We start from the raw sequence: 13,739 nt of genomic DNA on the forward strand, positions 1-13,739 counted from the left end.
ATGTTGTACTTAATTTTCTGTTTTTTTTTTTTATAGCTTTACTGAGGTATAATTTGCATACCATAAAATTTGCCCATTGTTAAGTGTATAATTGGTTGATTTTTAGCAATTATATAGGGTTCTGCAGCTATCACCTTCCACTCAGATTTTTTTTAAACCAGAGATCTTATTTGAAAATATTTTTGGGGCGCCTGGGTGGCTCAGGTCATGATCCCGGGGTCCTGGGATCGAGTCCCGCATCGGGCTCCCTGTTCCGCGGGAAGCCTGCTTCTCCCTCTCCCACTCCCCCTGCTTGTGTTCCCTCTCTCACTGTGTCTCTCTCTGTCAAATAAATAAATTTTTTAAAAAAAGAAAATATTTTTATTTTTAACATCGAGTTAAATGTGTAAACGTTTTTATTTAATTTAGAATATTTCATGTCTAATTTAAGCTGGTATTGCCTATGAGAAAAGCAGAGAATGTAAGTCATTTTATTTTATTTTATTTTTTTAAAAGATTTTATTTATTTATTTGGCAGAGAGAGACACAGGGAGAGAGGAAACACAAGCAGGGGGAGTGGGAGAGGGAGAAGCAGGCCCCCCGCTGAGCAGGGAGTCCAATGCGGGCCTCGATCCCAGGACGCTGGGATCATGACCCGAGCCGAAGGCAGATGCTTAACGACTGAGCCACCCAGGAGGCCCAAATGTAAGTCATTTTAAAGTAGCTTGCACCTAAGAGCAAAAATGTTAAACGTCTTCTATTTTATACACCATAGGCTTATTCTTTCTTTGGAAAACACATCTAAATGAACTAACATTAGCTCAAAGTCACTTTAAATTTTAAAAATTTATTAAAATGTAACTGATGCGCAATGATAAAATAATAGGTGAAAATATTTTTTCAATTATTCTAGAAGGAAACAAAAGTGTTTTAATTGTTATACGTAGAGCAAGTAATTTCTTTCTGACACTGTCAGAAATTTAGAAACCAGTTAGCCAAACAGTACTTACTAAATGCATATTGTATACCTATTTCTGTCCAAGATGCTGTGGGGAGGTATGTGATTCAGTAGACCGAATTCCTTACTCTCTAGGGTAGTGGTGAGAAATTTCCCTACTTTCTTTTCATTCAGGCCCACTAACCTAAAATGGAAAAAAAAATTATAGAAACTCTTGATTTACATTTTTTAATAAAATAAGAATCCCATTTGCCTCCTTTTAATATAAAAAGAATTACAAAATTCTTTAATAAGTACAACAAAAAATTCAAAGAATGCTCTGAACTTCTTATAATCGACTAAAGGAGAGAAGGCAATGGATGGTGGTGGGGTGTAGAGATGACGTGAGAGGAAAAGAAGATAAAGAGGAAGCAAGTAAGGACTCATGGAAAGGAAAACAAGGAAGGAACAGTAAAAGCCATACAGAGAACACACATCCAGACCCACACATACAAAAAGGGAGAAATACTCTTACGAGAAAAAAGAGAGAAGATGTCCAAAGAGTAAAACCATCCTTTCATGGCCCTTGTTTCGATCTTGCTATGAAAGACACTGAAAGCCATGGTGTGTTTGTGCAACCACAGGTGTTAAGTGAGACACAGGACATTGGGAACCTGTCCTTCGAGCGAGATGAAACGGAGCTCGGGGCTAGATATGGCCTCTTTGCCAAAGGCTCCCAGTCTAGCTCGGAGAGTTTCCAATCTACGCGGGGAGATGGAACGAATGATGACTAATAAAACAGAGCAGGGTTTGCAGTAAGCAGAGCCAAGAAGTATTTCTGGGGCAGGACAGAATTGAGAAGGAGGGTGCGATGTGGGGAATAATAGCAGGGAGGGTTGGGAAGGCACACAGATACTCTGTGCTCTTTCCCTCCTCATCCGTTTCTGCTCATGCAAGAAAAAAAAAAGTGTATGACTAAGAGAAAGATACTAATCTTAACTAACCAAATTCACATTTTGTTTGTGACTGAACAGTTTTAAGGCTCTATCTAGTTTTGGTCATTAGTGTGGGGTTCAGTGTGACCCAAGTGAAGCCACATTTATGCTAACTGTTCATACCTTTATTTACAAAGTGAGCCCGGAATGCTGCTAAGGTGCTCTATCACCACCTTAGCTGTGAGTGACCGCAGGTAACTTCTAAACCCTTCTTGAGTCTCAGTGTCTTAAGCTGTAAACTGAAAGGATTTAACTGGTAGATTTCTGAGATTTTATCCAATTAAAAGAATTATATTTTTAATTGAAACTGAGCAAACAAATATCCTGAGAATATAAATCAGAATAGAAATACTCCGATTAAAATACCTCTAAGAGCATGTTCTAAATTAAGGACGAAGCAAACAACTTTAGAAAACATCAGATTTAACCTACGTATACAATTTCTTATCTTCTAATACTGAACCATTTGCCACTAAAACTATGTGAAATAGGATATATCGCACTAGAATTGTATTGCCTTAGTTTAAATGTTTAGAAATCTGCGATTTGTTGTTAATCAGATCAACCCTGAAGTCCTCATTGGCGGACTCTCAGCTTTTTAACGAATTTGACTTTTTAAAGTCAAAATTATGGCATATAGTTCTAAAAATATTAAGTGAACAAGGAAATAAGGGGAGAAATGTAATAACCGAGCATCTCAAAAGTAGAGTTGTATCCCTTCAGTTTTCATTTTCACTAGAAATCGCTCGGTTCTGATTTTAGTATTCCTACTTACAAATAAAGGGGGGAAAGGCTGTGGGTGGTGGGATGCATGGGTGTGGGAGGGTACATTGTTGTCTATTAGTGGAATCAACCCTTTCAGCAGACAAAGACAACAACCAAATCTTTAGATGGTTTATTTGATCTGCGTGAAAGAGTGGCAGTGGGATTTCTGGCACTTGAATAAGCGGAAACAATATTTTTGGCTAGAGAGACTTCTGAGTTCTCTCAGGGAGCCTTCTAGAAGGCCATCTGGCCCCAACAGTATTTCTTTTGTAAAGCCCTGCATTTGGAAACACAAATGAAAGGTGTATGAGCAGCAATCAGATACCTATGAAAATAATTTGCTTTCAATACTTGGGGGGGGGTTATTATTCTTTGTAATTCTCTAGATGAAAAGACTTACATGAGGGAAAAAAGCCTCTCTTTCTTTATTAAGATATAAATTCCCAGTTTATATTCCAGTAGAGGATTTGCTTATTAAGGTAAACTTATTAATTTGCTCTATGGTTTTCTCACGAGTGAAATTAGAATGTTTCAGTGATATTTACAGTTGTTATGTCAAGGTGTGACCTTGTTTTTGACCTTTATAATTGTTAATTGAACCTAGATTTTAAAGATGAACATTTCCCGGTCCTTGGTTTTTAGCTAGCTTGTGAAGCTCTAACAAATGAAAAATATTGAAAAAGTTAAACGAAATCATTCCAAAACCAAATTATAATGATAATGAGTAAAACTGAAAATGAAGCAAAGCTGTATTTATAGTCAGATACTGCAGAAAATAGGAATATACCTAGCAAGGTACCTTTAAAATCTATCACATGTAATATACTTTGCTATTCTTTCACATTTTTCTTTAGAGTCTCCACACAGAAAGAAATGCTAAATTCTTATATTAAGATATCTTAGGATTACTGATCAATCATTTCCTTTAGCTGTCATTTTTGCCCAAGAAGAAATGAATACAAAAAGAGCAAAAATGAGCACTGAGTTTATAATAGAGACTTGAAAAAATATACTGTATACATGAATGTATATATATTGCATAAATATTTATATGTACTTATATGTAAGTTATAGTTTCCATTGATATATAGTAATATTAACCAAATATTTGCTTGAGATGTTTTTATTTCAGTTACCCAATTTTCGTACTATACACAATTTTAAGTTGATAAAAAAAGAACTGTAAAAATCCCATTTTTAAGAAGCAATAATAAATTCAGTTCTGAATGGAGAATTTTCAAATAGTGGCATTACCACTGTTATGGAAAAGATGATAAATAAAATTAACCTTTAAGAAAATCTTCTATAGGTTTAAAATAAATCACATGGGAAGTGATTTATCCTGGCTGAAGTTTCTACCAAATAATTTGAAGCTAAAATTATTAATGACATGCAGGTTGTATCTCAAAATATATTTTTCTGGAAGGACTGGAGAAAAACTCAAGTTTGATGAATATTGCGGATATATATCTCGCAACTGACGTCGGCTAAGTTTGACATATTTTAGCTTATGGGAATTAAAATAGAAGCATAGAGTATGTGAAATGTTTAAGCTTTTTCCAACGGATTTTAATAAGAGAAGATGACTTTGAGTCCCTAATGTCAATCTATAGCCTAATTCTTATTAGGGGGGACTACTGTGCCAGGAAAAATGCTTTTGCCTGTAAATATCTATAGTTTCCTGAAACAAAGCAGTCACAAGCACCACTATCCGCCAAACAGTGACAGATTCTATGAACAGATTATTATTTCTTAACGTAAAGTATTTTTCACCTGACATTAGACTAAGGGGCATCAGACTTTATTTCCTAAGAACTTCTAATTAAAACGAAACAACAAAAAATTCTGTGACACCAAAGACAGGTCTCCAATAATTTATCTACTTTGTGATCTAAGTATTCCCACAAATTTTATTATTTGGAAGGAACAGAAAAAAAGGTACAACTTTTATTTTTGATAATTATTTTTATTACAATATTGCTATTGTTATTATTATTATACAACAGCACTAATTATTATCACTATAGAAAACACAAAGGACCCAGCATTACCTGCAAACTTCAGCTATACCTCTGGTCTTAGGGCAGAATATAATTTAGGATGGGAGCAGAAGTAGAGAAAAGCAAAATATATAATTTTGCCTTCTTGGGTCATTTCTACTTAAAAACATTACTTGAATGAAATTTTCATCGGAGGGGAAAAAGGGTCTTTTGGAAATCTGTAACTGTCTCACTAGGACACAAACTATCAGTTTACCATCCTTAACAGAGTTACCTGTGCTTTGGACAAAGTATCCGAGGGTGTATGTTTTCATCAGCGATTCACATTCGAAATAAAACAGATTAGATGTTTGTTGGAAGCAATACTTTCTACAATTGAGCAACCTATTTATACTAAATCTTTACAAACAGAACACACATTATTTAAACCCCAAGACCCTTCAAGACCCAGAGTCACCTACCTGCAGACCCAATTTTTGTGACCAGCCAATTTATAGGCAAAGTGAAAGAAACATGCGAACTGGATAAAATAACCATATGTCCCCACTGGAAGCCCCATTACTTGAATCATTTAAACCTTGCTGGACAAAGCACCAGGAGAATTTGCTGTAGGAAACAAACCTACGCCAATGGGGCAGGGAGGAAATGACCTAATGGTGAGTCTCCCTTCTGCTCTAATTTCTGTGGTTCTGTGTTAAGAAAAGCTGTCCTACCACTCTGTTGTGAAACCTTATGCCCCAACAAAACAGCATTTCTTATTAAAAAAAAAAAAAAAAAGCCAGTTCAGAATTTAACATTTAAGTTGCCATCATCAAAAGGCAAGGAAGGACACTTTGGGACAATTTTGTTCGGGAACACTTTTAAGATACAATGGAAAAGTATTTTTTCCTTCGTTCGAGAACTGAAAATGCCAGCAAAAGAGTGTGTTTCTAGTTTGAATTTTGTTTGTTGGCGACCCGAGATTTAGGGTAACCTCTTCCATACTCCTGGCTGCTTACGATGCTAAGTGGCATCCTTTGATGTTATTCAATGTGAAACCCAGTGTAGGCGGTTAATGGAGGCAGTGTTGGCCCAGCCTGGAACTCTGCTTGGTCTGCCATTTTGATGGCCCATATTCTGCCTCAGTTTATTCTTTCAGTAGGAAGTATTTATCAGCGGACATAAGGTACACGCAAAGAGGTAGAGAACATTCAGTGTGTGCGGAAGTACAGGTATGACAGGGGGCGTGGATGGAGGTCTTTGCATGTATGAATGAAAAAGTACATGGCGGGCGCCTGGGTGGCTCAGTCGTTGAGCGTCTGCCTTCGGCTCAGGTCATGGTCCCAGGGTCCTGGGTTCGAGTCCCACATCGGGCTCCCTCCTTGGGGGGAAGCCTGCTTCTCTCTGTCCCACTCCCGCTGCTTGTGTTCCTGCTCTTGCTATCTCTGTCTCTGTCAAATAAATAAATAAAATCTTTAAAAAAAAAAGAAAAAGTACATGGCCCTTCTGTCGCCGTAAATATTTATGTGCATTCATGGAGGCACTGGGTTTTGGAGTCAAGATATAGAAATGGACATTAAAACAACGTAATTTCCAAAACATATTTCTATAAACTGCAGTGTTTTTCTGATAGCCACTCCTGACTTGAAATGAAAGAATGCTATTTATCCTGAAATTGGTGTAAGTCCAAATGGGAGGTTTCCAATGTCACATATTTTGCCTTTTGATTTTAAGTGCCAGTTTGTGTAAAGACGAGCCTGTGAGTGTGTGAGGGTGAGCAAGAATACAAGGTCGGAGCTGAAGGCAGGTGTCCGTAATGACAGGGAGGGAGTGACCCACTTAATACTGCTACCCACGTTCCCAAGTCCTGGGATTTTCAGGTGTTTTTACTGCCGGTGAAAAGTGCAAGTGATACCTCTCACATTGAGGTATTCGGTTCATCACTGAAGCCGGTTTTGTCTCTCCCCCCCCCCCCCCCCCCGTAAGGGGCTGTTTAACGTTTAGAACCTTGGTAATGTTTCAGCATTCTTTCTTCCCAAGTACTTTTGCATCGCAGGTATTAAAACTTCACTCCTTATGTAGGTAACAAGGCTGAGTTTAGAGAGTACCTCTAGGATGGATTTATAAATGCAACTTTCCCCCCATTCTCTTACAAAGAGGCAAACGGTATTACTGCAAATAACCTTTAAGATAATTAACTGACAATGCTGCAACTAGCATAAAATCTTCCTTCAGGCGACACCTAATTTAAGTGTTACTGGCACAAAGTGGAGACAGATTGCGCATCACCACTGCAATATTTACATAGCAGAAACCCACAGAGCAGGAAACGCGAGGCTCAATGATGCACTAAATTAGGAACAACCGTACTCCAGTGTTAATTTGCTCTCCGTTCTATCCAGATCTCAGGTCCAGAAATTGGTACAAACACATACACAACCTCCCACTCTTAAATGACTAAACCGGAGGAGCTTTTTGTACATTTTTGCCCCCAAATTAAAATAACTTGAAAATTTATTTCCTCTCTCCACAAGAACCATTTGATCAAACTGTGTTTATTTCATTACAACTTGCTCTCACTTTGATCTAAAATTATTTTCATATGAATGCTGCATTGGAGTCTATAGAGAAAAACTAAACAGACTTCTATTTTCTCAAAGGCTTGCCAATATAGTTTATGAAAAGAATAACCTCTAGAGAGACTTGAGGGCCAGCTAGTGAAATATTCAGAAACTTGGAAAGGCAAATTTACCTTAAGCGAATTTCTCCCTGATGAATGCTGTCCCCTCCCCCCTCCCCCCTTACTACGCAATGAGTTTTTGAAACGATTCAAATGATATCTAGTTTATGTTTTTCCCCCACAGTATTTTAAACACCGGTTTCACCCAAGGCATTAACAAAACATTTACCTTTCCTAACTGTTGATGTTCTTTAAAGGCAGCGATCAGTTCTTCAGCCCACTTAATTTTTCCAGGGGAAGGAGAAAACTCTTCCTGCACCACGGCAATTTGGTTAGGGTGTATCACCTGCTTACCTACAAGAAGATTAATAACACCGGAAACACGAAACAACAAACAGATGTTCAAACAAAATGTCTCAACCACGAAAGGCTCCTAATGCTTCACAGTCTGTATGTAAAATAACTAATTATTTTAGAACTTTTTAAAAAGAAAGTAACTGCAATCTGGCAGGCTTTTCCAGAATACCACATAAGAAACACAGAAGAATGGGAGTAATTGTGTTTCTGATCCTATAGAAATGCCACCTTAGTGCAGATAATCTCTCATTTTTAGTTACAGGTGGGTTGACTAGGCAGCTTGTTGACTAATCCTTTGGCTGGAACTTTAAAGGATAATATCTGCAAATTAGAGTGATTATTTTGAGTTAAAGTACAAAAAAATTATATGTTAACTCTTTTAAATTTTACAAGTTGTCTTTTGCTTATTTTGTACCATTATCCCACCTGCCATGATTTCTTTTAGAAGTGGTCTGTTGTTTTTCATAAAGCTTACAGAAGCAGATGTTCCAACCATATTAATATCAAATAGTGGCTTACAATAATATATTTAATTTTCTTTCTTTTAGACAAATAATAGCGTGTCATTTCTAACCACTAACCCGAAACTGGATTTCAATGAAAAAATTTTATTCAGTACAGTGGAATAGAAGGCAGATTTGAACACAGTGGTCTCTAGGTTACTCCATTTCAAAATGTTTAAATAAAAAAGTTACTGAAAGTTTCTGTATCCATAAACATAACCAGGCTTTCCCTTTTTTCTTGTAGAATGAAGACTGAATATTTCCCTCTAATATAGATATTTAGATACCCCTGAAGAAAGCTGATCTCTGTAGTAATAGCTTTAAAAAAGCCTTCGTTTCAGAGTTTAAGGATCCTAAGGAAAAACATTACACAAACATAACACTCACAGGCTTCTACGAAATCATGCAGTCATTAAAAGGAACAATTTAACAATCGGGGAAGTGTAAAATTTAATCAGGTCATTAATAAAATACAACATAATTTAATGTTATAATAATGATGAGATTGTATTTTATTACATGATAAAATTATGGACATATTTGGTTCTTAAAAATGAATGTGCACTTAATGATAATTTGCTCTCCTAAATATATTCGTCCATATATCAATTTGCTTTGCTTTTGAAATAGTTGTTTTAACATTTAGCCAGTACAATTTATACCCTCGATGTTTTAAAAAAGATAATTCCTGTTACTGTCATTATTGAATAGAAAAAAAACCCCAATATTTGTAAAAAAATTTTTTTAGTATTTCATGGAAAAGAGTTCAAGTGAATAAATATAGCAGTACCTTTTCTTCTAGTAGCATAATTAGAACACCTTCACCTTGCTATTATTTCATTCTAATCTGTCAGCATACTAATAAAACATTAAAACCCTGTACAACTAAAGATGCTTTAAATTATTTGAGGAATCGTGCTCACTTCGGCAGCACATATACTAAAATTGAGGAATAATTTCAGGGAACAAATAATACTAGTGATGACAAATGAGAGCTTTTTTCAATAGTAGGTATTGCAATTATATTTAAGTCATCTAATAGTTGTTACAATATTATTAATAAAGGATGTCAGTTCTGGTAGTCATTTTGTACTAATTGTTAGACCTGAATTTTGTAATTTATGTACATAATTTACACAGATGTGTAAAAAGCCAGATTTCACGGGAACTTCTTGGTACAGACACTATGACTTGAGCAAAACATAAACTATCTAGAAATACTGGGAAACCACTGATGGCCTGCGAGTACCAGTATTTTGGTAGTGAGGCTAATTTTAGGATACGTGTTAAGTTTTAGAAATTTGTGAACATCCACGCATGAAGTAATCTGTGGCTGATTCTTGTATACCCCAACAACGGAACATCAGACTTTAATGCCACGTGGGAGTGAAGGAAATATTTTATACAGAAGAGCTGTTATTGGCAAGTTACTGAGGGTGCAAAATTGGAAGACGTTAAAATTTATGACCATGAAATCCTTTTTACAGTACCACTTGATATATCGTGCTTTAAATCAATACCTGTCAAGTCTTTTAGGTGACTGTATGATGGTGTCATTTTTGTCTTCTACAAAAGACTGCAAAAAAGAAGAAAACCTACAGTGCTTCATATTTATCATCTTTCTTCTCAGCATGCAGGACTGCAGTAACTGTGATGACCAAGTCAGCTGTTGAAGCTTTATTCCAAGATTTAGTTTTGGTTTCTTTTTATAAAAATAATTCCTAATGTTAATAGCCACTTATATGGCCAATGCATTGATTTAAAATCAATCCGCATGGGCTGTGGCCCCATGAAATAATGACTGCAGAAGAGATGCACGGCTAACTTATAAAAAAATACAACTCATTAAAAAAAATGTATAATTTTTAAAAGTAGAGAAAATCCTTATAGCATAGACTGAGTGTTGCTCCTCAGTGTTAGGGGTAACATGATACCTTCATTAGATTTTAAAACTTTTCAACCACCTGCTTCAGAGAGGGTGTGTATTTCTCCTTCCTTCCTCGCTTTCCTCCCTGCTTGTGCAAAGCCCAAGTTATGGGGCAATTAAATGACAAATAATTAGGACAAACAGATGACAACTGGGTCTAAAATAATCAAAGCCCTTATTGTTTCAAAATACTACAAATAATCTCGTATCTTATTATCAGACTAATTACCTTTTACTGGTATGTAGCAATATAATTGGGACTACAAAGACCTTCTTTCTAAAAATTGGAAAATGGTTATGAAGTGTAGCTCCCTACTTTACTGACTTGTTCACTTGAATACATAATGGGCACTGTACCCACTCTGCCTCCCCATTCTCCCCCTGCTTCCATTTTTGTGTGTGTGTGATTTAATACTCCCTGATGTTGAGAAACAATACTGCCAAGCCCGTAAGCTCCTCTTGCTGAGTTGGGCACAGTTCTAGGAAAATTTAAATCTGATTTGAAGTAGCTTGTCTTCTGCGATTGAATTAGCAACCAATTTAATTCAGCCCTGTTTCTTGGAGAAATTCTCAAACTCCTTTATAAGTTCTGGAACAAACATTTACCCCAGAGGTAGCTGAGGACACCCAGGTTATACTGAGTGAGGGTGATACAGGCCAGCACCAATTCAGTGTTTTCTTTTTTTTTTTTTTTTTAAGATTTTATTTATTTATTCATGAGAGACAGAGAGAGAGAGGCAGAGGAGAAGCAGGCTCCCAAGGAGCAGGGAGCCCGATGCGGGACTCGATCCCAGGACCCTGGGATCATGACCTGAGCCGAAGGCAGACGCTTAACCATCTGAGCCACCCAGGCGCCCATCAATTCAGTGTTTTCAATTTTTTTTTTTTTTTATTGAATTAGCGCCCATTTCACAGCAACATCTGGCTGCTTGGTAGCCAATGGCACACATTTTAGACCAACAACATCGAGGTCTATTAGGTAGATTTCATGGAGTGTCTCTCCAACTTTTCCATTTGGGCTATGTCCTAACTGGTCATTGGAAAGAGGCAGGTGTAACAGGCCACAGGAACAAGGACAACCTCAGGGCCAGGAGAGAGGGACTCTTTCGTTCTTAGTCACTATTAAATGTAGGGAGGGTTCATTTATTAATAATTCAGATGATTGGAAAATATTTCTCTATAAGAGATCACATTTATTTACTCATTTATTTATTAAACAAATTTGGGGAATCACATTTTGTTTTAACTCTTCATGTTAAAAACACAAAAACAAACGTCAGAACTTTATTTAAGTCTAATATAACACTAAAATTGTTTCTTAACTTGTTTAATTTTATTTGGGGTTAAACCATCGTCCATTAAGATATGTTTTACATTTAAGGTCACTTTATGAAATATTTCTTTCAGTAATCCCTAACTGGACAAACTTCAAAAATGTTTACAAAAGGGATAGAAAGGATGTTTGTCTCTTTTCCTTATTATTTGAGTTCATTTATGATCATGATCTTCTTAGAACTTGCAGCAGAAGAATAAATAAGAATAAAAGAGCTTATGGTGTCTCTTATCCATGGTTGCGTGCATGAGTGTGTGAGTACACACAACTGTGGACGTGGGTTTGTGTGTAGAATCCTATTGTGGTTTTGAAAAAAATGGATTTCTGTTGCAAAAACACAATTTTCGGTTGCTACCCGGACTCCTGGGGATCTGAGTGATCAGACACACCAATCAACAGATATCTGCCTGCGCTCCAGAACCGGATTGCGGGGGGACTTGCAGATCTTAGTGCCAGCCAAAGCCCGTAGGTGTCGCCAGGTGCATAGACACTGGGAGGTGGGAGAGAAATAAGGGGCTTGAAGTGGTAGAAGAATAAAAAACTAGTTATGAGTTAAAAAAAAAAATCAAAGAAGATATCACTGAAGTTTTTTCAGAAATGAATGAATATTTTGAATATTTGAGGACATTTTTCTTCTCCTCATCAACCCAAATTCTTATGGCAATTCACTCAAAAACACTTCTATAATAGCCTCATCCCTCCTCTAGGGTCAGCAAAACCAAAATACTTAGGAGGACAGGAAAAAAAAATGGCAACTAATGTAAAGAGGAAATAAAATGAGGGCTTCATTGTTTGAGTTGCCCAGCCAAAAGAAAACACAACAGTTTGTTCCGTAGGCTCCTGCCCTCGATGGCTTTTTCACATTTCAAATAGTGGAATAAGTATACCAGATATGTGGCTACATTAGAAACACTAATTTCTGGTTATAGTTCTACTTTTCTGGAATGTTTGCTAATTTAGCTACTGCTTTCTAAGATACCATTAAGAATCATACCGGTAAATCCCATTGCAGCTCCTTCCCTTGACTGCCTGAGGAGCCCCTCTCCATCTCGAAAGTCGATGTACACCAGATCTATGGCCTGCAGACCAAAGGCCTTTGCTGTAACGATAATCTTCTGTCGGGCATACAGAATATCTTGGGTTTCTTTACTACTTGTTGCACCTGCAATGGGATGTGGACAGAAAAGGGAGACATGAACTCTGGAAACCAAACCCAGCCACCTATTGTAAAAACTGGGTTTGTAAAGACCTGGGAATTGCTCCCCAGCAAAATGATGATTCTAATATAAACAAGGAGAGGGATATGTGGAGGCAGAGTTAAATCTCACATGTGTCTATTTATCTTGGAAGGCATCTTGCAGTGTCATTGCTTGTGTGGGGGTTAAGAAAAGACCCCTCCTGCATCTCAGGAGATACAACCACAAACGATTTGCTAGGTCACAAATTAACTTCTGGTATATTTTTTCCTTCTTGCCATTGCTTGGAAAGTATCAGTTCAAAGACAGCACCACAAAAGGTGGCCGAGCAGCTGTGCAAGGAAATGGTTAACTTCTCTCACTGAGCACAGAAATTCGCGTGCTGTGGATGCAATGCCCTTCCATAACTAAGGTTCTGAGCCAAACAGTGCAGCTTCAGGGTTTGGATGAAGAACTTGGGGAAACGGAAGGGCACTCATTTTGAAAGAGGCAGAAAGTGTCCACTGAACTGTCAGAAACACAAAAGTCTCTTGGAAAGACTGGTATTAAAATAGGTTCCTTTTCTTTCCCCCTAGAGGCGGGTGTGTGGGGTGTCGCTGTTTGTATTTGGACCGTGACCCTGCTCAGGGAGAGCTCCATGCTTCAGGCCCCTGGGACTGTGGTTCTGCATGTGGCCTTGGCCTCTTTTCTAGGTGTGCCCTGAGTTACTAGTTAAGACCGGAGGCAGAGTGCCCAAGGGATGGGGAAAATCAGTGGAAACAAGCATACTATCTCAATAAATATTTAATAAGAAGAGTTCTAAAATGTATTTTAGGAGGACTTTAAGATCTGTTTAAAATAATATTTGGATACAACATTTAACGTAGAAAATGATTCATTAAAACAAATGTGAAATTGCCTTAAATTTGTGTTAGAAGCCTGGATAGCCCTCAGACTGATGTGAAAACAAAATAAGCAACGGAGAGGTTGTTCACATATTATACTCACTACGAACAAAGTAGATATCATATATTCCCAAACATATCTGAGGTTGCAACAGGCTTTTTATTATTTTATAAATGAAGAGAAGTAATAATATAGTGTTCTGG

General features: G+C 37.1%; 1 protein-coding gene across 7 annotated transcripts in view; it reads right to left on the reverse strand.

The window, feature by feature from the left end:
* The window catches only part of CLYBL (citramalyl-CoA lyase), a 256,800-nt gene that overhangs the window by 19,662 nt on the left and 223,399 nt on the right, over nt 1-13,739 (reverse strand). For 5 of the 7 annotated variants that reach the window (XM_064585927.1, XM_064585928.1, XM_064585930.1 and 2 more), the window contains 2 exons: nt 12,450-12,617; nt 7,565-7,689 (listed from right to left, as the gene is read on the reverse strand). In XM_064585927.1, coding sequence (XP_064441997.1) covers nt 7,565-7,689; nt 12,450-12,617 — 293 coding nt within the window. Of the gene's footprint in view, nt 1-4,675; nt 6,107-7,564; nt 7,690-8,742; nt 11,946-12,449; nt 12,618-13,739 lie in introns of those variants that run through there. The other 2 variants (XM_064585929.1, XM_064585932.1) reach the window with 2 other exon arrangements.

The sequence above is a fragment of the Mirounga angustirostris genome, unplaced genomic scaffold (assembly GCF_029215605.1).
Source record: "Mirounga angustirostris isolate CCGP_5_RB_7025 unplaced genomic scaffold, mMirAng1.0.hap1 SCAF_3, whole genome shotgun sequence".
Classification (NCBI taxonomy): Eukaryota; Metazoa; Chordata; class Mammalia; order Carnivora; family Phocidae; genus Mirounga; species Mirounga angustirostris.